General features: G+C 39.3%; 1 protein-coding gene across 5 annotated transcripts in view; it reads left to right on the top strand.

Moving 5' to 3' along the window:
- Positions 1–27,568, top strand: part of LOC122563241 (protein phosphatase 1 regulatory subunit 12B-like) — a 288,710-nt gene that overhangs the window by 74,499 nt on the left and 186,643 nt on the right. For 4 of the 5 annotated variants that reach the window (XM_087973634.1, XM_043716857.2, XM_087973633.1 and 1 more), the window contains exon 2: positions 3,902–4,032. The exons of the other annotated variant lie outside the window; for it this stretch is intronic. In XM_087973634.1, coding sequence (XP_087829760.1) covers positions 3,926–4,032 — 107 coding nt within the window. In that variant the 5' untranslated portion in view covers positions 3,902–3,925. The remainder of the gene's footprint in view (positions 1–3,901; positions 4,033–27,568) is intronic. 5 annotated transcript variants of the gene reach the window in all.

The following is a 27,568-nucleotide window of genomic DNA, read 5'->3' as shown; positions in this document are numbered from 1 at the left end:
AAGTTTTACAAGAGTGGAAGAGTTGAGAGAGATGGTGGTAAGGTTGAGCTGGTGTCGCCAATATACATGTGAATACTAATATCGGGCAGGTGTTGATTTATATTTTGCTTTACCAAAGTTAGTTTAGCACAGTATGCAAAGTTGTTCCATGTAATTTCAGTTAAGCTTCTTGGTCTATTAAAACAGTCATTGTGACATGTTGATAGACACACTATTTTAATATAAAGATATTGCACAATTTTGGATTTCAGCACATTTTGATGTGTTCCTGCATCTGCAGAACAGCTATTGCAAAATAATATTTTTGATAATTCTCTTAGCAACCAAGATTGCAGAGTGTTTATAAAGCACATTTTTGAAATGTCTAGGTTTGCTTAGAATTTGTACACATTCATAATTCATCGCTACCATCCTGAGTAGATAGAAATTTGTTTCTATCTTTCTTTAAATTTTTAAAATCCCATCTTCTTGATCATTACCACCACTGACCTAAATTAACACCCACATTTATTTCCTATTTTTGGAAAGGTTGGTAATGTTTTAAAGATTTAATTATGTCTGAAATCTGGTCATGAAGTCAAAGACTTATTATTGGTCCAATGTTTTATCACCATGTAGTTTGTCATCTTTGAACTCTGCTATAGTGTAATGTGATCAAAAGTAATGAGTCATGAACAAGCTGTTGACTGAAGCCACTTGCATATTAATACACAAATGTTGAATCATCAATCTAAGTTTGTGCTGCTTTAGCTAATATATATAGTTTACATAATTCTGTGCTAAATATTAGAGTATGCAATTTAAAATTGGAAGTCACGTAATATTTCCAAATTTTTAAATAATATAAATCTAATAGCACTACCTTGTGAGGAAGATGGAAAGATGTTTTAGGAGCATTTGAGCAGACTTCGTGAAAGAACTTTGTGGTAGCTGTGAGGTTATCTACTTTTGTATAAGATGCAGATGTGCAGAGTGTTTGTTAAATGGTATGAGTTGGAAAGTCCATACGTACAAAGGCACCTTGACAAGTTTGTCAATGTGTCATAGGCAAGGTGCAACTAGCTATTAGGAAGGCGAATGAAAAATTAGCCTTTTATTGCAAGAGGATTTGAGGATAGAAGTAGTGAAATATTGCTTGAATTGTATAAGAGCTTGGATACACTACTTGAAGTATTTTGCACAGCGTTGGTCTTCTTGTCTCAGGAAAGATATTATTAACCATAGAGGGAGTCTAACAAAGGTTCACCAGACTTGCTTCCAGGATAGTAGAACTATGTACTAATGACTCAGAAGAAAGAAGTGAAGGCACTGTAGCCAAGTTTGCAAATGCAACGCAGATAGAAAAGTAGGTAGTAAGAGGGATACAAACAGTCTACAGGGAGATTTTGATAGGTTAACTAAGTGAGTGAAAAGTTGTCAACTGAGGTATAATGTGGGGAAAAAGTGAAGTTTTTCACTCTAGCAGTGAGAACAAAAGTACAGAATATTATTTAAATGGAGAGAAATGGCACAAAGCTACAATACAAAGGGACTTTGAGTACTTGTGCTCAGTACACTGTGCATTCAATAGTTGGGAATGCTAATGGAGTGTTGGCCCTTGCTTCAAGAGGAATACAAGAGCAGGGTAGTCTAACAGCACCGATGAGAGCAGATCTATACTACAGAAAGTAGTTTTGGTCCCCTTATTTAAGGAAAGAGTCATAGAGATGTACAGCATGGAAACAGACCCTTCGGTCCAACCTGTCTATGCCGACCAGATATCCCAACCCAATCTAGTCCCAACTGCCAGCATTCGGCCCATATCCCTCTAAACCCATCCTATTCATATACCCATAAATGTTGCAATTGTACCAGCCTCCACCACTTCCTCTGTCAGCTCATTCCATACATGTACCAACCTCTGTGTGAAAAAGTTTCCTCTGAGGTCTCTTTTATATCTTTCCCCTCTCACCCTAAACCTATGCCCTCTAGTTCTGGACTCCCCGACCACAGGGAAAAGACTTTGCCTATTTATCCTATCCATGCCCCTCATAATTTTGTAAACCTCTATAAGGTCACCCCTCCACCTCAGATGGTCCAGGGAAAACAGCCCAAGCCTGTTTAGCCTCTCTCTATACCTCAAATCCTCCAACCTTGGCAACATCCTTGTAAATCTTTTTTGAACTCTTTCAAGTTTCACAACATCTTTCCGATAGGAAGGAGACCAGAATTGCACGCAATATTCCAACAGTGGCCTAACCAATGTCCTGAACAGCCGCAACATGATCTCCCAACTCCTGTACTCAATACTCTGACCAATAAAAGAAAGCATATCAAACACCTTCTTCACTAACCTCTCTACCTGTGACTCCACTTTCAAGGAACTATGAACCTGCACTCCAAGGTCTCTTTGTTCAGCAGCACTCCCTAGGACCTTACCATTAAGTGTATAAGTCCTGCTAAGATTTGCTTTCCCAAAATGCAGCACCTCACATTTATCTGAATCAAACTCCATCTGCCACTTTATCAATGAGCTACTAATCTCTAAGTGGTTGGTGATCCATCTAAATAACAGGTGGGGGAAGAAGAGTGTCCTTCCTGCTGTTGAACATAGTTCATTAGTATGTGTTGAAGGGAGAGTCTGGAGTTCCAAAACAGTGGTAGTGTGTCCAAGCATTGACAACCATGAGTCTTGTGGCACAGTGGTTGCATTGCTATCTCGGAGTTTGAAGCTCTGAGTTCGGGTCCCTCCTCCATCACGGGGCAGTTCACTACGACGATCTGTGGTATAGAGGAATTGACCTCTGAATAAAGGCTAAGCGGGTTGGAACTCTGCTCACTGGCGGTTAGGAGATTGAGAGGCAATTTAATTGAAACATGTAAGATTCTTCTGGAGCTTGATTGGGTAATTGCTGAGACAATGTTTCACTTCATGGGAGAGTCTAGGACCAGAGGCATAGTCTCAAAATAAAGGGGTGCCAATTCGAGACTGGGATGAGGAGGAATTTCTTCTGAGATTGGGTATCTTTGGAATTCCTTGTTGCACATGGATGTTGAGGCAGAATCCTTGTAAATTTGTGGACGGCACAGTGGTTAGCACTGCTGCCTCACAGTGCCAGAGACCCAGGTTCAATTCCCACCTCAGGCAACTGTCTGTGTGGAGTTTGCACATTCTCCCCATGTCTGCGTGGGTTTCCTCCGGGTGCTCCGGTTTCCCCTCGCAGTCCAAAAATGTGCAGGTTAGGTGAATTGGCCGTGCTAAATTGCCCGTAGTGTTAGGTGAAGGGGTAAATGTAAGGGAATGGGTCTGGGTGGGTTGGTCTTTGGAGGGTCGGTGTGGACTTGTTGGGCCGAAGGGCCTGTTTCCACGCTGTAGGAAATCTTAAAAAAAAAAAAATTAAGGCTGAATAGATAAATTCTTGATCAGTAGGGGAATAGATGATGATGGGGGAAAGGCAGAAAAGCGACCATGAGGGATGTCAGATCAGCTGTGATCCTATTGAATGCTGGAACAGGCTTGAGGGGCCAAACAGCCAACTCATGTTCCTATTTCTTATGATTTTGTAATAGATATTTTTTAACTAACTTGTTTAGCTGTGTTATGACACAGATCTGGAAGAGGTGGAAATTGAACCCAGGTCTTCTGCTCAAAGATAGACACTCTCATTATTCCACAAGAGCTTTAATTTCGTACAGTGTTATCAAACCCAAATTAGTTTAAATTGTATTCATTGTTTGTGTAATTATTTGTGTCTTGTGATTGATTTACTCATTCTTTTGTGAGGTAAAAACTTTTGAAAGTGTTGCACCAAATCCAGTCTTGATCATTCCTACTTTTCCATAAGAATTATTGCCTTTAAATTCCTTCACCCCTCAGTGCAATGCGTTGACTTTGAAGCTCAATCATTGTTTTGTCTTACAGGCTTGTATTGATGAAAACCTTGAAATGGTGAAGTTTCTCGTGGAGCACAGTGCAGATACTAATCAGCCAGATAATGAGGGCTGGACCCCACTGCATGCTGTGGCATCCTGTGGATATATCAATATAGCTGAGTAAGTCAAAGTTTTGTATAGTGTGGGTTCATAGTTGTATGTGTATGAATTTGGGTGTGGGGGAAACAAATGCAGCAAGTGTTTTTCTTTGGTTGTGAAGCACCTTTAAATTGAAGTTCTGCTGATAAGCTGTGTAGAACAGTTCACCATGCATCTGCAATGTAGTTTTTTAAATTTTGGGCATTCCGTCTGATAGCCTTGCATTTACTAGTTTCTATGAAATGTTTCCTAAATAGAATAAACTCTATTCTTAAAAAAAAGTAAGCTGCTATTTTGAAGATGATTCCGAACTTGTGAATGGTGCTAGGGACTTGAATAGTTGTTTCTTGCAGAGAATACATGTTGCTGACTGGCACTGAAATATTCCCTTGTGAGAAGCTGTTAGGGCATGTCTGATAATCCATACATCTTTGTACAGATTATTAATGTATGTTAGGAGCTAGAGAAACTCTGGTCATTTTGATTTTTTTCCTGCCCAATTTTTTGTTGTTGGCATGATAATTTCGGAATATGAGTAGCCTATTCAGTTAGATCCCACGGATCTCTCTCAAGTCCCTTCTATTCTCTTTGGTTTCATTAACCTTAATATTCTTACCCAGCAATAAGAACCTGTCTCTATTTTGAAACTTTCAATGGAGCTGGCTGCAACATCTCTTTAGATGAGAAATTGGTTCCAAAGGGCCAATAACAAAAAGATACAGATCTGTGATTGACAAAAGAAGTAGAATTAAATGAGGGAAAATTTATTGGCATTTTGAGTGGTTAGGATTTTAAATGTACTCCTTGATAGGCTGGCAGATACAATAGTAGTCTTCAAAAGGGAATACTTGAAAGAGATGAAGTTGTAAATTTGTGGGGAAAGTGCAGATTAGTCAGACTAAACAAGGTTGCTCTTTGAAGGAGGGAGTGTAGGCATTTTTGGGCCAAATGACTCCTATTCTATCCTGATTGTTGAATTTTAAAATTTTGCAGGACCTGGGTATTTCTAGCCATGTGAACACTATACATCCCTAACTTGCCCTTGAGAGAGTGATGGTGTGCTATCTTCTTGAATTGTGGCAGTCCATATGGTATAGGCACATGTGCAGTGCTGTAAGGTAGAGAATTTCAAGATTTTGACCTCATGACGGTGCAGGAAAGCAGATTTCATCCCTAATCAATATGATGCGTGACTTGGAGGCAATCTTGTGAGTTATGTTGTTCTCCTATATCTGCCAGATCTGGACAGTAAAAGATATGGGCTTGGGAAGGTCTGTCATTGGTTATAGACTGCTTAAGTATCTGAAGAATCATGAATGATACTGAACAGTGGGAGGAATACTTTGGGAAGAATAACAGGAAGGCAGAATATTGGATCGGTGGAAAGATTCTTGGTAGTGTGGATGTGCAGAGGGATCTTGGTGTCCATGTACATAAATCCCTGAAAGTTGCCATCCAGGTTGATAGTGCTGTTAAGAAGGCATACAGTGTGTTCATTTTTATTGGGTTTGAGTGATTGAGTTCTGGAACCGTGACATCATGCTGCAACAGTACAAAAGTAGAATGTGGCCTCACATTGAGTATTATGTGCAGTTCTGGTCGCTCCATTACAGGAAAGATGTGGAAGCATTGGAAAAGGTGCAGAGGAGATCTACCAGGATGTTGCCTGATCTGCAGTGAAGGTCTTAAGAGGAAAGGCTTAGGGACTTGGATCGGTTCTCATTGGAGAGAAGAATGCTAAGAGACATACACGATGATCAGAGGATTAGATTGGGTGGGCAGTGAGAGTCTTTTTCCTTGGATGATGACATCTGCTTGTACGAGGGGCCATAGCTGCAAAGTAGGGGTGATAGATTTAAGACAGTTGTTAGAGGCACGTTCTTCACTCAGTGGTAAGGGTGTGGAATGGCTTGCTTGTCAATGTAGTTAACTTAGCCACATTAGGGGCATTTAAACAGTCCTTGGATAAGCATATAGATGATGATGGGATAGTCTAGGGTGATGGGATTAGATTAGTTCACAGGTTGGCGCAACATCAAGGGCCAAAGGGCCTGTTCTGCGCTGTATTTATTGTTCTAAGTTCAATGTGAATGCCCCTACTTCTGACGGTTATTAGGAAAAGGTTATTGATGAAGCAGCGAAAGATGATTGGGCCAAGGATACTACCCTGAGGAACACTTGCAGCAATTCTTGACACTGACCCTCCAACAACTTAACTATCTTCCTTTGTGCTAATGATGACTCCAATCAAAGGAGATATTTTTTGTCCCATTATTTTCATTGACTTCAGTTTGGCTAGGGTTTCTTAATACCACAGTTAGTTGAATGCTGCTTTGATGTGAAGATAATCATCCATGCATTGGAACTTGGTTCTTTGTTATGTTTGGAATAAGACTATGGTGAGGTCATAGTCCTGGTAGAAGCCAGATTAAGCTTTATTAAGTGTGTTATTGTAGTGTGGGTTCTATTTGATAGCACCATCTTGATAGCAGCACCCTCGCATTACTTTGCTGTGTTTGAATAGACTGATAGAGTAATTGGCTACATTGGATATATTCTGCTTTGGGAACTTCTTCTGTGCTGTTGTTAACGGTTGTCTGTTTATTATTTTCATTAGTTTAGGATTGGCTGTGTTTTCCAACTTTTAATCTTCCAAAGCCTCTGCTCTCTTATTTTTACTTCATTTGATTAATGGTGACCTTTGCCATTATCTTTGCCTATCTGCTCTTTTGAAAAATTCCATTTCATATTCAAGTGAGCCAGTATTGTCCACTTTAACTTTAGCGTTTAGTCTCCTGACTTTCCCCATTTGCGGGGTTGAACAGTGTCTCCATGTTATTTTGAACTCTTCAAGGAGTATCTTTCAGTGTATAAAAGTGTGTTTCTTCTTGCTGCTAAATAATACTGAGCAGTTTTCACAAACTGTTCTTCTACGTGCCTCCTCAATCCTCTTGTCTGTTGATTGTCTTGATTTTATACTTTTCTCTGATCTTAATTGAAATTTTCAGATCTCTCTATCATTGAAACCACCTTCAAGAAACGTTGTTTAATTTCTGATATTTCTCCATCGCTACTTAAAATTTAAATTCATAGTGCAATATCTGTATGATTTTATACTAAAAGGGAAATAAAAACTATGGCTGATGACAGATGATGGTTCTATCCCTTTCCCTGTTTCACTCTCTTTAATTTTAGTGCTCATCTCCCCCTCTCATCATGGTCTATTTGGTTACATTTATTCTCTAAGCTGAATATCTGTCAACATTGATCGGCATAATAATTTGAGAACTTTATGACCATTTGTAAACGTCTGATAAATTGTACAAGAGTCTTATTGTTTAGCTTAGAAAAATCACAGTGACTGTGCATGGCCAAAATCATGGTATTGAACCTACTGTATTTTACATCAGACACAGCTGTGCACAGGCAACAATGATTCCCTTTTATTCATTGTTAAATATTTTGATCAGGAAAACAAATTATACTGCACAATTAATTATTTCCTTTAATTTTGTTTGTAGAACTCTTGCTCACTCCTTGGCTGAGGGACCAGAATTAGTAGTGGTGAACGCTTGGAAACTTTTGAGTTCCAAGCTTTTTAAAATATGTGTTACTGATTTGGACCATTGAGTGTATAGGTTGCTATTTTAAAACTGCAGATGTCACCAAACTGGGAATAATTGAGAATAAGATAGTGATGGACTTTGAGTCAAACAAGTTAAATTAAATCTATCATTTAGGTATGAAATGATATATCTTGTAGGACAAATTAGGTACGGTGATTTAATCAAAAGGATGTGGGTTGTTAATTTCAAAGTCAGATTGAAATCCATGAAACAAATGATGAACCCCTTTTGGAAGGAAGTAGTTTATATGTATGTTCATTGATTTAAATCAACTAACTAAATTAGCTATGTTGCGACACAAGGATAGGAAGCCTGACCAGATTAGACTCTGATGCTAGATATCACAACAGTGAAATTAAAATAGTGAATGACCCTTGAAATTACCCAGTTGTTTTGAACTAAATTTTATGAATAATGGGTATGAGACACAAGTTTATTGCTGAAACAGAAATAGACAATTTATTATTAATAAACAGCAAAATTTTTATTAACCTGCATGTATTGGACTAGGTGTGTAGTATTCCAAATATGCCAGTTGATCAAGAGGTCCGCAAAATCAATGAAAAAACACACACTAAGTATTAGAAACGTAATGTAGGGGGTATACACATCAGTTACATTATATACAACAAAAAATCACTAAAATAATCAACTTACTTTAAATAAAACTTACAGGTCGGCAGCCTGCTTACTTGCACCCTCAAGTGACTACTTGGACTTAGTGTTAGATTACAATGATACAGTAAACTTCTGGTATTTGAGAAATATAATTTTTGACAGTTTATCGAGAGTGCTGGTTTACAAGGTGCCGTTAAAGCAAAGTTTGTTTTAGTAACTTCAGCAAAGTTAAACAACAAGGTAATTTAATTAATGTCTGTGATTTAAATGTAATCTTCTTTGTAACTCTGCCTTATGTACACAAATGGACAGGCAGACACAGTTGAGGGATAAATAAGGGAAAGAAAAATGAGTTGTAGCTGGCTAGTTCACTTAAGTTGTTTCCAGGCTGCCCTGTACCTTTGGGGCTGGAGGTGGGGACTCTAAGACTGTGCCACAAGAATCTAACAAAAGTTATCCTTTTATGTTTGAAGTACTTAATAAGTGGCTTCACCTGTGTAACTTTAAACGCTATAATACAATTAACATGTAAAAACAAAGAGACCTGGTAATCATAACATGCTTGTGCAGGCATGTTATGACACATGTCCAGGAATGAATTGTTGCTGACCCTGTGTTTGCATTAAACAGCAGAGCAGCTGTTGGCATCTTCCAGGGACAGGCCTGTCATCTTCTTTTGGGTAGTGTATAACAGAGTTCATACATTGCCAAACTAGGACAGGATACAGTATAAGAGGGGCTCCACCAAACTTCTGTCACCGGGGAATATGAAAGGCTTGACTGAAAGTATCCTTTTCATAATTTGAGCTGTACTTTTTAAAAATGCATTTTAAAAAAATAGAAACCCATCCTAAACCTGCTACCAACATGTCTACATGCATTAACAGAAGCAGTTTGAGGTGGACATTTGACCTGCTCTTTGGCTCGAAAATAATTTAATAAAGCCGCATGAATCATAATTTTGATCTGTTTTAATTTTAAATGTTGGCTGTCTGGAGAGCCTGCCAATTAAACTAAGGAGAGAATAGCTGGAAGGAACATGCTAATGTTTTTTTTCAGCACTGTTTGTGATGGAAGAGAAGGAGTGCCATTCTCTCCTTTTTCCCTTCCTCTATCTCTCTCTCCCTCCCACTCTCTTCCCCTCTCTCTCTATCCTCCTTTCTCCTCATCTACATCCCCTGCCTCTCAGCCTTGTTTGACCCAAATCCTTGGAAAGCTATTGCAAGGCTACACGAAAAGGATGAGGAGTGCAACTGTAAACATTTTCTCATTTTCTTGTTTTCTCCTGTGCTGTAGTTTTCTGTAAAGGATTTTTGGAATTGTTGGTACCGCTTCCATTATGTAAATGTATTAAATATTGGACTTAATATTTATCATAAAATTCTGCAATCAGGAGGATGCAGTTCATGTAGTAAAATTTTTACAACATTTTACAGAGACCTTTTTATGAACATGTGGGGTTATCTCCATTATCTGCCATAGTGCAGAAATCTCTGGATAATCAAGGACCTTGACATTCTATTCATGTGTATAACAATGTACAATTTATGGTGAAAATCAGTCAGGAGCTTGTCTCATTTCCCGATCCTTTATCTGACCCTTTTTAAATTTATACTATGTCACATATTTCCCATTTCCCCTCAATCTTCAGCAGGATATTCCAGAGTTGGAGAAACTTGTATTCCATGTGTTTGAAAGTTTAAATGTTAATCTAGTCTTTGTGTTTAAAATAGTTTTCTGATGTTTTTACTTTCCAGTTCAGGTTGTGATTTCCAGCAGCATTAAATCTATAACCAAAACATAATCATTTTGTGCTATATTGGGTTAATTATTTTGGGGAAATTTTTCTCACCTTTATGGAAATGTAGTCACTTTAATTCTCTGGGTGTTTGCTTTTGTGAAGTGATTTGTTTGTTTTGTGACATATGCTGCTTGTCCATATACTTTTCTATCACATTAACTATGAGCTGACCTACTTTGGAAAAGCTGCTTTCACCCATGTAAGAGTTGAATTATAAAGATTTGGAGATGTTGATGTTGGACTGGGGTGTGCAAAGTTAAAAATCTACAACACCAGGTTATAGTCCAACAGGTTTATTTGGAATCACTAGCTTTTGGAGCACTGGTCCTTCAGGTGGTTGTGGGGTATAAGATCGTAAGACACAGAACTTCTAGCAAAGGTTTACAGTGTGATGGAACTGAAATTATGTATTGAAAAAGACCTGGATTGTTTGTTAAGTCTCTCATCTTTTAGAATGAACATGTTGGATTCAGTTCTTTCATTTGTAAATCGCAGAACTTTTTTAAAGTTACGTTCTCAAGTGAACTTCAACAATTGGTGTCATGTCAGCCCAGATAATGCATTGAAGGTGTGAGGTGCCCTGTGTGATCTGTCTGTGCCACAATGTTCTGACTGAATTTCATCTAAAAAACGGATTTACCGAATCTTACACGGATTCATGCAATTTTTGAGCAAAATAAAATGTAATTCTGCAAGCACAAATTCAGCCCACAAACTTTTCGGGGAGGGGGTGGGTCATGAGTGTCTGTGAGAGTGTGCGAATGTAAGTCTGTGAGAGGGTTCGTGAGAGTGTGGGAGTGTTTTTGTGAGCGTATGAGAGGGGGTCTGCATGAGTGTATGGATCTGTAGGGTAGTGTGTGTGTTTGTGGGAGTGTCTCTGTCTGCTAGTGTGTGTCTTTGTATCTGAGTGTGTGTGTCTGTGTGTGTACTGCAGTGCGGTCACCTGTATTGTGCCATGGACCCCAGGTCCCAGTTGAGGCCATCCCCATGGGTACTGAACTTGGCTACCCACGGGGATTGCCTCAACTAGGACCTTGGGTTCATGTCACACTACAGGTGACCCCGTTGCACTACGCAGATGCACGGACACTCACAGGCGCATGTACACAGACACTCTTACAGATACATACACACTCCCCTGCAGACCCATACACTCACGCAGACCCTCTCTCATACACAAGCTCTCTCTCATATGCCCACATATATACTCTCACGCACCCTCTCACAGACTTGTACCTCTTTATACTCTCACTCACACACCTACATGCACAACCTCCCCCCCCAACCCCCAAACACAGACACATACAAGTTTGTGGGGTGAAGTTGTGCTTGCAGAATTACCTATAATTTTGCTCAAAAATTGCATGAATCCACGATTCTATAAATCTGTTTTTTAGATTAGAGTCAGTCTGAACATTGTGGCACAGACAGTCTCGCACAAGGCACCTTACAACCTTCAGTGCATATCTGGGCCAATGTGACACCAATTGTTGAAGTTCACTTGAGAATATAACTTTTAAAAAGTTCTGCGATTTACAAATGAAAGAACTGAATCCAACATGTTCATTCTAAAAGATGAGAGACTTAACAAACAATCCAGGTCATTTTCAATATATAATTTCAGTTCCATCACACTGTAAACTTTTGCTATAAATTCTGAGTCTTACGATCTTATGCTCTACCTGATGAAGGACCAGCCCTCTGAAAGCTAGTGCTTCCAAATAAACCTGTTGGACTATATAACCTGGCATTGTGTGAATTATAAAGAAGAATGTTTGCCATTTTGCAGATTTTGGTGGAAATAATTGTAATTGCTTGCTGCCTTTCTTAACTTTGGTCGCACTCAATTACTTCTCCAAGTCAACACCATTCCATGTTTGAACAGAATATCAAAGTTTGCTTCCAGCACAAAATTGATTTAATTTCTCATTTTTAATTATTTTAAGTCTGAACAGATGTATTTATTTTCATATCATGAGTCAAAGTAAATTGTATCTAGCTTCTATGAATTTTCAAACAAAGCATATTTTGTGACAAATAATATACATAATCCTTAGAATCCCAGAGAAGCCATTGCATTTCTCAGCTCAAGTCCTTGAACACTATGTTCTCTCTGATATGTAAGTACATATTTCCTGTAACCCCATGTTTGAATCTATCTAATCAGGGCATCTCCAGTAGCACTAATCAAAGTCCTGTGTGACCTGCAAACAGTAGAAAAAATATTGCAGATGCTGAACAAAGCTGTAACAATCTCAACAGGTCAGATAGCATTTGAGCAGAAAAACATTTAATGTTTCAGGTCAAAGATGTTTCATTAGAACTGTCTGGTGACTGGTCAAAAACGATCTTTTTATTACCTTTCTCATAATGCTTGTATCCCTCCTTGACCTCTGTGTAACCTATGAAATTATCAAGACACCCCCGCAATTTTCCATCACTTCGTTGTAGTTGACATTGTAGGCAAAGCATTTTCAGCAATGACTGACTATTCCCTTTGCCTTGCTTATCACGTTCCACAAGGGCCTCTTTTTTGACTTGCACCTGTTGTTGAAATTCTCAAGGTACTGGAACTGTCCCAGCACTGTTTAAGAAAGGAAGGAAGGAAAACCAGAATTATAGAGAGTTACCCGCACATAATTGTAGGGAAAATGTTATTTTCTGTTCTAAAGGATATAATAACAGGATATTTAAAAGATACCAACAGTATTATAGAAAGTCAATATAGATTAGGAAAGGGAAATAATTTTTAACATAAATGGAGTTTGTTTTGAAGACATGACTGAAATCCAATGTATGTGAATTTTCAGAAAGCTTTTGATAAACTTGCACATAAGAGGCTATTGTGGAAAATAAAAGTATAATGGATTGTAGGTAATATACTGGCATGGATTGCGAATTGGTTGGCAAATGGGCAACAGTTAGGACTGGTTTTTTTTCACTTCTTGGGCTTTAACTTGCTGAGGTCTGTTATAGAATACGGAACATTGAACAGTACAGCACAGAACAGGCCCTTCAGCCCACGATGTTGTGCCGACCACTGATCCTCATGTATGCACCCTCAAATTTCTGTGACCATATGCATATCCAGCAGTCTCTTAAATGTCCCCAATGACCTTGCTTCCACAACTGCTGTTGGCAACGCATTCCATGCTCTCACAACTCTCTGTGTAAAGAACCCGCCTCTGACATCCCTTCTATACTTTCCACCAAACAGCTTAAAACTATAAACCCTCGTGTTAGTCATTTCTGCCCTGGGAAATAGTCTCTGGCAATTGACTCTATCTATGCCTCTCATTATCTTGTATATCTCAATTAGGTCCCCTCTCCTCCTCCTTTTCTCCAATGAAAAAAGTCCGAGCTCAGTCAACCTCTCTTCATAAGATAAGCCCTCCAGTCCAGGAAGCATCCTGGTAAACCTCCTCTGAACCCTCTCCAAAGCATCCACATCTTTCCTATTATAGGGCGACCAGAACCGGACGCAGTATTCCAAGTGCGGTCTAACCATAGTTTTATAGAGCTGCAACAAGATCTCACGACTCTTAAACTCAATCCCCCTGTTAATGAATGCAAAAACACCATATGCTTTCTTAACAACCCTGTCCACTTGGGTGGCCATTTTAAGGCATCTATGTACCTGCACACCAAGATCCCTCTGTTCCTCCACACTGCCAAGAATCCTATTCTTTATCCTGTACTCAGCTTTCAAATTCGATCTTCCAAAATGCTTCACCTCGCATTTATCCAGGTTGAACGCCATCTGCCACTTCTCAGCCCATCTCTGCATCCTGTCAGTATCCCGCTGCAGCCTACAACAGCCCTCTATACTGTCAACGACAACTCCAACCTTTGTGTCGTCTGCAAACTTGTTGACCCATCCTTCAATCCCCTCATCCAAGTCATTAATAAAAATTACAAACAGTAGAGGCCCAAGGACAGTGCCTTGTGGAACACCACTCACCACAGACTTCCAGACAGAATATTTTCCTTCTACTACCAGCTGTATCCAGACAGCTAAGTTCCCCTGTATCCCATTCCTCCTGACCTTCTGAATGAGCCTACCATGGGGAACCTTATCAATGCCTTGCTGAAGTCCATATACACCACATCCACAGCTCGACCCTCATCAACGTTTCTAGTCACATCCTCAAAGAATTTGATAAGGTTTGTGAGCCATGACCTGCCCCTCACAAAGCCGTGTTGACTGCATTTAATCAAGCCATGCTCTTCCAGATGGTCATAAATCCTTTCTAACACCTTGCAGACGACACTTGAGACTTACTGGTCTGTAATTGCCTGGGATTTCCCAATTTCCTTTCTTGAAGAGAGGAATTACATTTGCCTCTCTCCAGTCCTCAGGTATGACTCCAGTGGAGAGCGAGGATGCAAAGATCTTCGCAAGTGGCGAAGCAATTGCACTTCTCGTTTCCCAAAGCAGCCGAGGACAAACCTGGTCAGGGCCTGGCGACTTATCAATCTTAATGTTTGACAACATTTTCAGCACATCAGCTTCCTCTATCTCTATCCATTCCAGCATGCACACCTGCTCTTCAAAGGTTTCATTCACTACAAAGTTCATTTATTTCATAAAGACAGAAGCAAAACACTCATTTAGGGCTTCCCCTACCTCCTCAGACTCCACACACAAATTCCCTATGCTATCCCTGATTGACACTACTCTTTCTTTGACCATTCTCTTATTCCTCACATAAGTGTAAAATGTCTTTGTGTTCTTCCTAATCCGTTATGCCAAGCCTTTCTCGTGCCCCCTCCTGGCTCTCCTCAGACCATTTTTGAGCTCCTTCCTCGCCTGCCAGTAATCCTCTAGAGCTGAACTTGACCCTAGCCTCCTCCACCTTATGTAAGCTACCTTTTCCTTTTGACGAGAAGCTCCACCACTCTCGTCATCCAAGGTTCCTTTATCTTACCACTTCTTGCCTGTCTCAGAGGGACATATTTATTAATCACTTGCAACAACTGTTCCTTAAACAGTCTCCACATGTCTATACTGCCTTTACCATGGAACAATTGCTCCCAATCCATGCTTCCTAACACATGTCTAATCGCATCATAGTTTCCTCTTCCCCAATTAAATATCCTCCCATTTTGCCTAATCCTCTCCTCCATAGCTATGTAGAATGTGAGGCAGTTGTGGTCACTATCACCAAAATGCTCTCTCACCACAAGATCTGATACCTGCCCCGGCTCATTTCCGAGCACCAAGTCTAGAATGGTCTCTCCCCTCGTCGGCCTGCCCTTCTGAACACACCTTACAAAAACAGCTCCATTCAAATCTTCTGCTCGAAGGAGGTTCCAATCAATATTGGGAAAGTCACCCATTACAACAACCCTACTACGTCCACACTTTTCCAAAATTTGCCGACCTATGCTTTCTTCCATCTCCCTGCTGCTGTTGGGGGGGCCTGTAGTAAACCCCTAACGAGGTGACTGCTCCCTTGCTGTTCCTAATTTCCACCCATACTGACTCGGTAGGCAGATCTTCCTCGACAATGGAAGCTTCTGTAGCTGTGATACCCTCTCTGATTAGTAGTGCTACACCCCCTCCTCTTTTTTCCCCGCTCCCTTTTTTTTAAATGCTCTAAACCCTGGAACATCCAGCAACAATTCCTGCCACTGAGAAACCCATGTCTCTGTTATGGCCACAACATCGTAGCACCTTATTTGCTCAAAGCTGATCTACACCACATGAACTGCATTACTTATCTTTCTGTGCTTCTTGAAACAATACTCAAATCAGTTTGATTGAATATAATTTGTCTTTAACATATCCATGCTGACTACCAGTAATTGATTAATGCTAATTGAAGTGACTGTTTAATTTTATCTGCTGTTTGCATTTCTAAAAGCATTTTAGTCACTAAGATTGATTTAACCCTACCTGCATTTGTTGGATTGATTCTTATGCTGTGTTCAAAAAAGCATGTAGTAATTGTAGTATTTTGGAACCACCCCTCTATATCCAAGAAAGTAGTATTAATGCCACCATAGTTTGTTCAGTATCCTCAAATACATCCTACTTAGTAGAAGTGACTTTTCAATATTAAAGTCTTTCTCAGACCTTTAATTCATTAATTTTTAGTTCATCTAGTACCTTATGTGCTTCTTGTCTAACTCTTATTTTGATAGCATCCTCTTTGTTATGACAGATTGCAAGTGCTTATTTCATACCTCACACATGCCACCTTCTTCACTGTATAGTTCTTTTTTTAGTCCTTAATGTTGTCACCTTTACTGTTGCTAGCCTTTCATTATCTAATGAGTCTAAAAATATTTTCTTTCAATTTTGTTAGTTGCAAAGAACATTAATTAGTGATTTTTTAATGGGAATTTAACACTTCCATTGGTTTTAAAACTGAAGCTGTTATGAGATGTAACTTCTTTGGAAAATTATTCAAATCTCTGAAGTGCCAGTCCAGTGACGAAGCCACTGCAGTACTTTGCTGTATTGATCGATGACTTTGCTTTCGAAATGAACACACATTCAGCTCCTGCCACATATTTCATCTCTACATTCTTTCTTAACTACTTGGGTTGGTTGATTGTTCACAACTTCAACATTCTACTCAACAGTGAGATGAGGTACTGTCCCTATCACCCACTTAGAAAGATGGCTCATTTCCTTGCCTTCACCAAATGATTAGTGAAAATTTCACCCATGTGTGTAACCTCCTGACTATAGTCTGCCAGGCGTACTATCAAGTTTTGTCTAGAAACTTCAGGTACATAATTCTACTGCCCATATTTCAGTCTGTAGATTTACTTATTGTTTCTGTCTCTGCAAATTTACATTGGTTCTCAGTATCCTGAGGTCTGCAGTCTAAGATTCTTACACTTTATTTTAAATCATTTCCAGGCCTCATTGCTCCCTTACTTTTTTTAAAGCAATAACTTTATAACTCTTTCTGAATTGTTTCTCTATCTCGTCTCTTGAACATTTTTTTCTTTCTGCTCTTAACGATTAGTAGCAGTTGCTAGGCTATCCAATTTGCTCCATGCTTAGCTCTGCTTCCCCATCTTCCTCTTCTGCTCTAAGATTCTCCTTAAAATTCACTTCCTTGGACTTCATTTATGGCCATGTCTCCTAATGTCATCCCCTTTATCTGTCAATTTTCTATTATTATGCTTTTCTTTCTAAGACTTTGTTTTAACCAGCCTTTGCTTTGTTAAGGGGTGGGTTTGTAGGCAAAGTTTTGCGGATACATATCCACCAATTGGAAAGTGACCAGACAACTTGTGTTTTGCAGAGTAAGGTGAAAATAAAGGACAGACAAGTGATCATACTCTTTCAATTTCCTTTGCTTTGCTATCAGGCTGGAGCAAACATGGCTAGTGGAATCACTAGAAATGCTTTCTTAGAAAGCTGATATTGAATGAAGGACACTTAGTTTTTCAACAAAAACTTTGAAAGACGTTTCACCTCCAGTTGAAGTCCTATCCATAATTAAAACTTTTGAAATGTTTAATATATACAGGATGGTAGCTTTAAATATAAATGAAAAATGCAGGCTGCCATCTCTGGTTGCCCAGTAATAAACTAAATTAAATTATAAAGACAGGCATGGTGCTAGAATCCATATACTCAGGTTGGTAATCACTTAGCAGTGTGTACAGCACAGAGGGAGATCATTCATTCCTAATGAATCCTCTCTTTCCTTTCCAAAAGTGCTCAGTTGTATTAATTAAACTCACACCCTCTGCCTCCCCAAAAACTAATATTGTGATTTTCCTAATTTAATCCATGTGGTTTCAAATGTTAATTTTGCTTAAATTATTGTCTCTCAGAACTTCCCCACTATTGAGGTTGAACGGAGTGGCCTATAATTTCTGGGGTTTATCTTTACAACGTCAAGACCAGAGATGTGAGATTTGCATTTCCCTAACCTCTGGAATTGTCTTCCTGTATGCAAGAGGCTTGGAAGATTATGGTTGGTTTTTTCCACAATCTTGATTCTTATATCCCTCAGCAAGCAAGAATGCATCCTGTTGTGTGCGAATAATTTATATTGTAAGCAGGATGAATGAAGTTTGTGTTATTGCAAAACTGCGAAATGCTGTGATTGTAACTATTTTTATTGTTCCTGAACTAAATATAATCCATAAAGGATAAATTTGTATAATGTTTGCAAGTATTTGCCCTATACATCACTAAAGTGCTTTGGGCAAGCTATTACTCTTATAACTGACTGATCAAAAGCTGCTAGTTTAGGTCATAAGGAAGTGGGTTGTTTCAGTGATACAGTGCATTTTTAAAAAAAATCCATTGACCTAATTATGAAATGTTCAGAACTCTGGAATGTAGTGCTCCTCTTTAGAGGTGAAAATCGTTTGTTACGAGGTAAGAAAAACAAGCAGCATAATCCACTAGGACACTTTGCAGTTTTATTGAAATATGCTTTAGATTTTCTTTGCATGAAATTTATTGAAAATTGGAAATAGAAAATGCAATCATTGAAGGGCTGACTCACTGATAGTGATGCGAGGCAGAATACCATTGTACAGTCGTGCACATTAAAACATGTTTAATCTTAATTATTATTGTACTACGAATTGAAATTTAAGTGATTACCAACCTGAGTGTATGGACTCTAGCACCATGCCTGTCTTTATAATCAAATTTAGATTATTCTTGCCAACCAGAGATGGCAGCCTGTATTTTTCATTTATGTTTGAAACTGCCATCATGGAAATATTAAACATCCTCATGTGTTTAACTATGGATAGGACTTCAGCTGGGGGTGCAAAGAAAGTCCTCCACAATTTTGGTTGAAATATTAAGTGTCCTTCATTCAAGGTCTTCCGCCAGTATATTTACATAGTGTTTTTAACTGGCACACCGAGAGATATCACCAGTGTTTCTGTATATATTGCAATTTTCTGTACTCATATTTTATATAATATTAAAACATTATATATTAATATTATTTTAAAATAAATTTCCAAAACGCGAAATTATCTTACTTTTGAAACCTGCCTTCAAAAAACTAATTTTTTGTTCAAAACTTGGACTGACCTCGACCAGTTTGAACCTTGGTAATATTATAGAGGAACCTTGATTATCCAGCATTCGATTAACCGAATTTTGGATGTTCCGAGCAAGATTGCAAGATCCCGATGCATGGTTAACTATGTTATTTGGCATTGATTATCTGACATTCGATTAACTGAACAAAATGTTCCCCGCCTGTGTCTTTTGGACAATCAAGGTTCCTCAGTATATGTGCAATCAAACAAAGTAGTGCTTTAATATCTGCTTGAATATTTTAAGTAAATTTGCTGAATTAACACCTTACAATTGTTGACTCAGTGCTGCAAAGTTGCATGCATATTGTTGCAAATAGTAATGCACATCATTTTGATTAATTAACATTGTAAATGTATTTTGTTTGACCTTTATTTGTCTGACATGTGCTTCGTTATCTTAGACCTAATGCTACTGCTTAGATTCACAGCAATGTTTGAAGTACTCGAGAGCCCAAACAGGTTAAGGAATTATAAATCAATAAAGCAGTCCTGGCTAAGAACTGAGATCTTAGTAATAATGAAATATTGAAATGTACCTAAAAAATGCATATTGTTTGTATTTAGAGGCTGAGTGTGGCTTCCTTCTAACTTTGGTTAGGAGCACTTTTTTCGTTCACTGCTTAAAGTAAAACATTACCAGCTGCTAGTTAGCACAGTTGCTAAACTGAAACCAGCTTTCAACATCAGTACTAAAATTGCAGTATTTTGCTTGTGTAATTCATTTTACTTTCAATTTGTAACTGTATGGTGGTCCTGTTGTACACTGTATGTTAGCATTGATGAGTTCCAACACCAGATCAGCTGCCTCAATTCAGCCTATGATAAACTCCAGCATTAGGTGTGTAACAACAAGGATTTTTGCAGACCACAAAAGTCAATGTATGGAATCGTTGGCACAATTGCAGTGAAACCTGGACTGTGTATCAATAATGTGAAGCCATTGGCCACTTCTCTATTGCATCCACTGCAAACATTGGTGTTCTCCTTTAAAGTTGGCTCGAGGAATACAGAGCAACCTCGATCATCCGAACGAGATGGGTGGGGAGTATTTTGTTCAGATAACGTTTTTACAGGACCTTGAGATAATCCAAAATTCGGATAATTGACATTTGGATAACCAAGGTTGTTCTGTATTCAGGGAAAACTCCTATAAATTGAGTTTTCTAAATTGAGTTGTGTCCGAATGGCTGAAAACCACCTCCCCTGCCAGGTCCTACACTCAATCCACCAATGACCAACCTTCCATAGTTTTCACTTTTAAGTTGGGCAGTAATAACTTTTTAATGATGAGGAGGAGCTTGTTACTAACTGTTCAAAATGCTGACCACTTGTCCATCAAACTACATCGCACTTCACTGTATTAATGGGCAAATCACTGGGGGAGAAGGAAAGAAAGTATTCCTCCATTTTCGATGTTGCTACCTCATAAGCAACAGTCCTTGCCAGTTATTTCAAATAAATGAATTCTGGTCATGGACCCAATTACTAAAGGTATGATTTATCCCTTCTATTGAAACCCTTTAAAATTTTGAATACCTCTCCCTGACCTGTTCTGCAGCAAAGAGAGCCATCTCCACTTCTCCTTCAGTCAATATCATCCTCCCTGGTAACATTTTGGCGAATTCATCTTTTCCTTGATATTCTTCAAGTGTGATGCCCAAATCTTTAGTTTTTAATCCATGGAGCCTTGACCAGGGATTTTTAGAAATTACTTTGTATTGTTTTCATTGCCCCTATTAATTAAGCCAAGCAAGTCACGTGTTTTCTTTAACTGCTTTTATCAACTTGCCTAAGAATTTGAGAAGTTTTAAAATTTGTGCATCAATTGCAGGCATAACTAGCTAGGCCATTTATTGCCCATCCTCAACTGCATAGAGAGGGCATGTTGCTGCGGTAGACTTCCACCCTTTTGCCTCATTTTAGATTATACGGTTTTCCTAATTCATCTGTATGCAATTCCTCCTGGTATGGGTCATCATTTCACTTGTCTGTATCTGAAGTCTTTTACTAATCTGTTAACCCAATTTACTTGTTGCCAAGTTTTGTGACATCAGCAAACTTTATAAAGTTTAAAAATCATACAACACCAGGTTATAGTCCAACACATTTAATTGGAAGCACTGCTCCTTCATCAGATGGTTGTGGAGTACATAATTATAGAACACAGAACTTATCGCAAAAGTTTACAGTATGATGTAACTGAAATTATACATTGAAAAATACCTTCATTGTTTAAGTCTCTCATCTGTTAGAATGACCATGTTGGTTTCACTTCTTTCATATGTAAATCACAAAACATTTTTTTAAAAGTTACATTCTCAGGTTAACTTTAACAGTTGGTGTCAGCCCAGATAATGTGTTGAAGGTGTTCGCCCCCTGTGTGCTGTTGTCTGTGCCATAATGTTTAGACTGATTCTAATCTAAAAAATGAGTTAACAGAGTCTTACATGGATTCATGCAGCTTTTGAGCAAAGTACAATGTAACTCTGCAAGTACAAATTCACCCCACCATCAAACTCACCATGGACGACTCTCTACTATCTGTCTCATTCTTGCACACATGCATCTCCATCAAGGATGGACACCTCAGCACCACACTCTATTGCAAACCCACAGACAACCTCTCAATGCTACACTTCTCCAGCTTGCATCCAAAGCATGTTAAAACAGCCTATGCCTACATCGGATCTGTTCAGATGTGGAGGAACATGATGGTCACCTGGAAGTTCTCAGGGATGCCCTCCTAAGAATGGAGTATGATGCACAACTCATCGATCGCCAGTTCCCACGTGCCACTGTAATAACCACCTCAGTAGACAGACATGTGCTGCAACCGACAGGGTATCCTTCGTTGTCTCGTACTTCCCAGGAGCTGAAAAATTACGCCATGTTCTTCGCGGCCTGCAACGCATTATCAATGAGGATGACCTTCCCCACACCTCCACTGCTCACCTTTAAACAGCCATCAAACCTCAAATAGATCATTGTTTGTAGCAAACTGCCCGGCTTCGAGGGCAACTCCATACAACCCTGTCACGATAGGCACTTCAAGGTGTGTCAGAGTGTGGATACCACCATTGCACGTGGGGACACCTCCCACCATGTACGTGGCAGGTACTCATGCGACTCAGCCAATGCTGTCTATCTCATACGCTGCAGGAAAGGATACCCTGAGGCATGGTACATTGGTGAAACCGAGCAGAGGCTACGGCAGCAGATGAATGGGCACCGTGCAGCAATCAACAGACAGGAGTGTTCCCTCCCAGTTGGAGAACACTGCAGCAGGCCAGGACATTCGACCTCAGACCTTCGGGTGACTATCCTCCAAGGCAGACTTCCGGACAGGCAGCAGCGAAAAGTGGCCGAGCGAAAAGCACGCACACACACATGCACCCTCTCACTGACTTCGACCCCTTTACACTCTCTCACATACTCTTATGTGATTTTTAACTTTGTACACCCCAGTCCAGCACCGGCATCTCCAATCCCAAACTTTATATTTCCTTTACTTAAGTTCAGGTGATTTATCATAAGATAAACAGTATTGCTAATACCAACCATTGAGGGGAACCCCACTGTGTACTTTCCTTTAGTCAGAAAAATGGTTGTTCACCACTACACAATAACTCTCATCATTTGACCAATTATGTATTCAAGATGGCATTATCCCTTTACTATTGAGCTTCTGTTTTTTTTTTAACTAACTCCATTACTTATAAAATTATCAAATGTCTCTTGATAGTCTAAATGCATGTCTACTGCAGTACATTCATGAACTATCTCAGTTATTTTATCAACAAATAGTCAGGTTCTTCAGATACATTTGCAGAAATCAAACTGTATGCAGCTGTTCTTTACGAATCTATGCATCTTTAAATAAAAATTAGTTTTGTTCTTTTATAATCCAACAATTTGATTTTCCAGCACTGATATGGTCTGGAGATACCAGATTTACTCCCTCCCTCTTTTGGAACATAAATGTAGGTGACAATTCTACCTCTACTGTCTCCACCTTAGTGGAGAAACTATTCTGAAGTACTAGTACAAACATATATGCATTACAAAAGTGTTATGGCACGGGAGGAAGTTATTTGGTCCATTATGTCTGCATCAGCACTTTGCCATTCCCCTGCCTTTTCCTCGTTTCAATTTAAATAATCATTGAATGGCTGCATGAATGCTCCACTTGAGTCTACCTCTACCACACTTGCAAGCAGTACATTCCACACCTGAACCACTAGCTGTGATTCTTTCTTTCCTGTATCAAATTTACTGCTTTTGTGAATCACATTAATCTGTGCTCTCTTATTCCTTCTCCTTTTATGATCAGGAGTTCCTACCAGTCTAATCTATCCAGCTATGCCATGATTTTGAAAACTTGTCAAAACTCCCTCTCAGCTGCATTCTTTTTCAAGAGGGACAGTCCCAAACACTCCAGTCTGTGCTCGTAACTGATGTTTTTCATCCCTGAAACCATTTGTGTAAATTGAGTATGTGTTATTTATTGTTGCATATACTTAGAAAGATACCGTGAAAAATGTTTTGGCGCCATAACCCAGCACTATTTTGAGTGACAAAAAGAATGAAAAGAAATTACATAAATAGAGTGCATCTTCTGTACAAAAGATCTTCAAATACAACTCCAGGTGTTCTGTGAGGGTTTTGCAAGGTGTCCTGGGCCTTAAGGAGTTCCTGCTCCAGGGATAGCAGCAGCAACCCTGCCAGGGGTCCTATACATCAGAGAAACCACATCGAGGAGTCCCTGCTGCAGGCACCGCCTTCATCAACAACCCACCGAGTCCCCAAAATCATTCTTCAGGCCTACCACAGCAAAGAGTCACTGCTCTGGGCACTGCTATCATTGTAGCTGTTCTCTATCGCTATCGCACTGGCTAACTCATGACATCCAGAGATAAAGTAAAGGAAAAAAACTAGAAAGGAAAGGACGAAAAAGGAGTGAGAGAAAGTTGCGGCTGGCCTGGATTGGACTGGCCCAGGAGTCCGGACGCCACCTACAGTATTAGTGCCGTCACCTTGAAATATGTTCTGCATCTCTCCAACGTATTCACATCCTCTCAGTGCATAAATGTACACCGTACACCAACTGAGCTGTAGTAAGTGCCTTACACAACTTCAGCATAACGTCCTTGCTCTTGTATTCTATGCGTCTGTGTCTTTTAATAAAGCTCAGGATACCGTTTGTTGAATTAACTGCTCACTTAATCTGTCCTACCATTTTCAATGGTATGTGCATGCATACATCTCAGTTCCCCTATTTTTGAATGTGCAGCAAATTTTGTTTTAACCAACAACTTCTAAACTGGCAAAAATTATGTACTTAAAATACAGGAAAATTACTGCAAATTGTGATTTTTGCAAAGTCCGAGTAGTCAGTTATCGCTTTAAGTGAGAAGGCTTTTGGCCTCTAAGGTTTATTTAAGGCAGTGTTGAATTATTATTTCTGATTTCTTCTGCAGATAAGGTATAACAGTGATATATTTACCCTCTGCATTATGATTCTATTTTTTAGTGTGTTTTTACATTGATTATTTGGACCTCTTGGTCGACTGGAATATTTGATGAACTGGTACATTCCTGGTTCCTTGGGTGCTGGTTAATAAAAGTTTGCTGTACCCCTTATTTTATATTATTCTGTTCATGTTCAATCCAACCAGAGTGGATCAGCTTTCACTTCTCTGCTTTGAACTTCGTTTGTCTATCTACTCCAACAACTTGTCTGGCCTTTGTAGGTCTACACTTGTTCTCATAAGTGTGTGCTGTGTTTGCAAGTTTCTTATCACCTACAATCCTTAAAGTTGTCTTCTGCACACCAAGATTTGAATCATGAATGTGTATATATCAGGAAAGGCAAGAGTACCAGTGCTGACCCCGAGGGAACTCCACAGCCAACCCTTTTCCAACCTGAAAATTATGCTGTGACCATTACTGTCTCTCCTATCGCTCGGCCAGTTTTTTGTTATCCTCACTACTACTGTCTTTCATTCTGTGGGCTGTAACCTTTCTCATGTGATTGTGTGGCACTGCATTGAATGCCTTCTGGAAGTCTATGTACACCACCTCAACAACATTACACTCATCAATCCGTGGCACAGTGGTTAGCACTGCTGCCTCACAGCGCCAGTAACCTGGGTTCAGTTCCCGCCTCAGGCAACTGTCTGCGTGGGTTTCCTCCGGGTGCTCCGGTTTCCTCCCACAGTCCAAAAATATGCAGGTTAGGTGAATTGGCCATGCTAAGTTCCCTGTAGTGTTAGGTGAAGGGTAAATGTAGGGGAATGGGTCTGGGTGGGTTGCTCTTCGGAGGGTCCGTGTGGACTTGTTGGGCAGAAGGGCCTGTTTCCACAATGTAAGTAATCTAATCTTTTAAAAAAAAAGCGCATTCTGTTATCTTTTCAGAAAACTGCAAGGTAGTTAAACACAATTACCCCTTTCGAATTCACAGCTCCTTGAAAATTAAATAGAATAGCGAAGAAGGCTTTTGGTATGCTTTCCTTTATTGGTCAGAGTATTGAGTACTGGAGTTGGGAGGTCATGTTACGGCTGTACAGGACATTGGTTAGGCCACTGTTGGAATATTGCATGCAATTCTGGTCTCCTTCCTATCCGAAAGATGTTGTGAAACTTGAAAGGGTTCAGAAAAGATTTACAAGCATGTTGCCAGGTTGGAGGATTTGAGTTCTAGGGGAAGGTTGAATACGCTGGCGCTGTCTTCCCTGGAGCGTCGGAGGCTGAGGGGTGACCTTATTGAGGTTTATAATATCATGAGGGGCATGGATAGGGTAAATAGACAAAGCCTTTTCTCTGGGGTTGGGGAGTGCAGAACTGGAGGGCATAGGTTTAGGGTGAGAGAGGAAAGATATAAAAGAGACCTAAGGGGCAACATTTTCACACAGAGCGTGGTGTGTGTATGGAATGAGCTGCCAGGAGAAGTGGTGGAGGCTAGTAAAATTGCAACATTTAAAAGGCATCTGGATGGACATATGAATAGAAAGGGTTTGGAGGGATGCTAGCAGGTGGGACTAGATTGGTTTGGGATATCTGGTCGGCATGGGTGAGTTGGACCGAAGGGTCTGTTTCCATGCTGTACATCTCTCTGACTCTAAATACGTGCTGACTCTTATTGACCAACTTAGCTTTTCCATGTGTTTCCTAATTCTATCCCACATTATTATTTCTCAAGTTTCCCCACTATTCAGGTTTAACTGACTGGCTTGAAATTGCTGGGCTCATCCTTAAACGTTTTTTGAGCAATGGCATGATGTTTACAATTCTCCTGTCTTCTGGCACCTCCCTTGAATTGGAAGTAAGACTGAAAGATTATGACATTGCCTTTGCAATTTGTACACTCTTCCTTCAGTATCCTTGGTGTGCTACATAAGAAACTAATGTGATTGGGACCCTGCTGTGCATTTGAAGATATTTGGGTGATTACAGACTTGGCCTAATCTCAGCAGAAGTTTTTGGCTCTTTGATATGCTGGATTAAGAGTAAAAATTAATTCAATGACCTAACAAATAATAAGGATTTGTTCTTTGTAACCTTCATATAGTTCCAAGATTCTGTAGAAATAAGGATGAAAGAGGACAATTAGTGCTTCTAAATGTTTCTTTAAGCAGGAAAAGAAACCTCATTTTAAATGACTTTCTAATTGCACAGCGTCTTTGTCTTACCCATTTTTGTCTCGTACTTTTGGTTTCCACAAAAGCTAAAATCTGAAGGAAATCCGTGCTTTTTTTAAAAAAAAAATTTAAAGCTGCTTACAAAAGTAGCACCATGAAGCTAGGATTGCTGGCACTGATGTTGGACCAAATCTGTAATTGTAATTAGAAGCTTTCACATTTCCAAGTTCATGTACAGGACAAAATAAAAGTGCTGCTCATGAATTCTGGAAGAGAGCAGTGTGGACATAATAATGCAATCCGTAGAATGTCAAGCTTATCATAAAATATTAAACAGTTATGAGTGCCCTTCTGGTAGTAGCATGTTATGATGATTATTTATGTCTCACCTTTTTTGCACTTTTACTGAATTTATTGTTGGCATGTGGTCTGGCTCATGTAATGAAGTAAGTTATTTTAAATGGCATATACAAATGTCAGACCAAAATACAGAATTGACGATTTCTCTCCATTAGTTTAATATCAATACAGTGTTTCTCAGTATTTGTTCTGTAAAGTGTGTTCTGAATCAATGTATTCAAGATTCAAAGAAGTGGAAAATGCACCTTTATGTCAGCTTAATATGAGATGCAACTCTTGTGCATAGGTTTCCCGTGAGAGCAAATGTTTTAAATGTCATGACTTGTGATTTGATTCAAAGTAGTGTTTCATAATATGTACACCTTTATATTGCCGGCAAAATATTTCTAAATACGACAGAATTTATACACTTGATTTAAATCATCTTAGTTGTGGTATTGTATTTCTAGATAGTTTAATAGCCCAGTCTGGCA

Source organism: Chiloscyllium plagiosum, unplaced genomic scaffold, assembly GCF_037043375.1.
Source record: "Chiloscyllium plagiosum isolate Xiang-an unplaced genomic scaffold, Cpla_swu_hap1 HiC_scaffold_26, whole genome shotgun sequence".
NCBI lineage: Eukaryota > Metazoa > Chordata > Chondrichthyes > Orectolobiformes > Hemiscylliidae > Chiloscyllium > Chiloscyllium plagiosum.
Note: the sequence above shows the minus strand (reverse complement) of the source record. Positions and strands in the feature narration are given on the sequence as shown.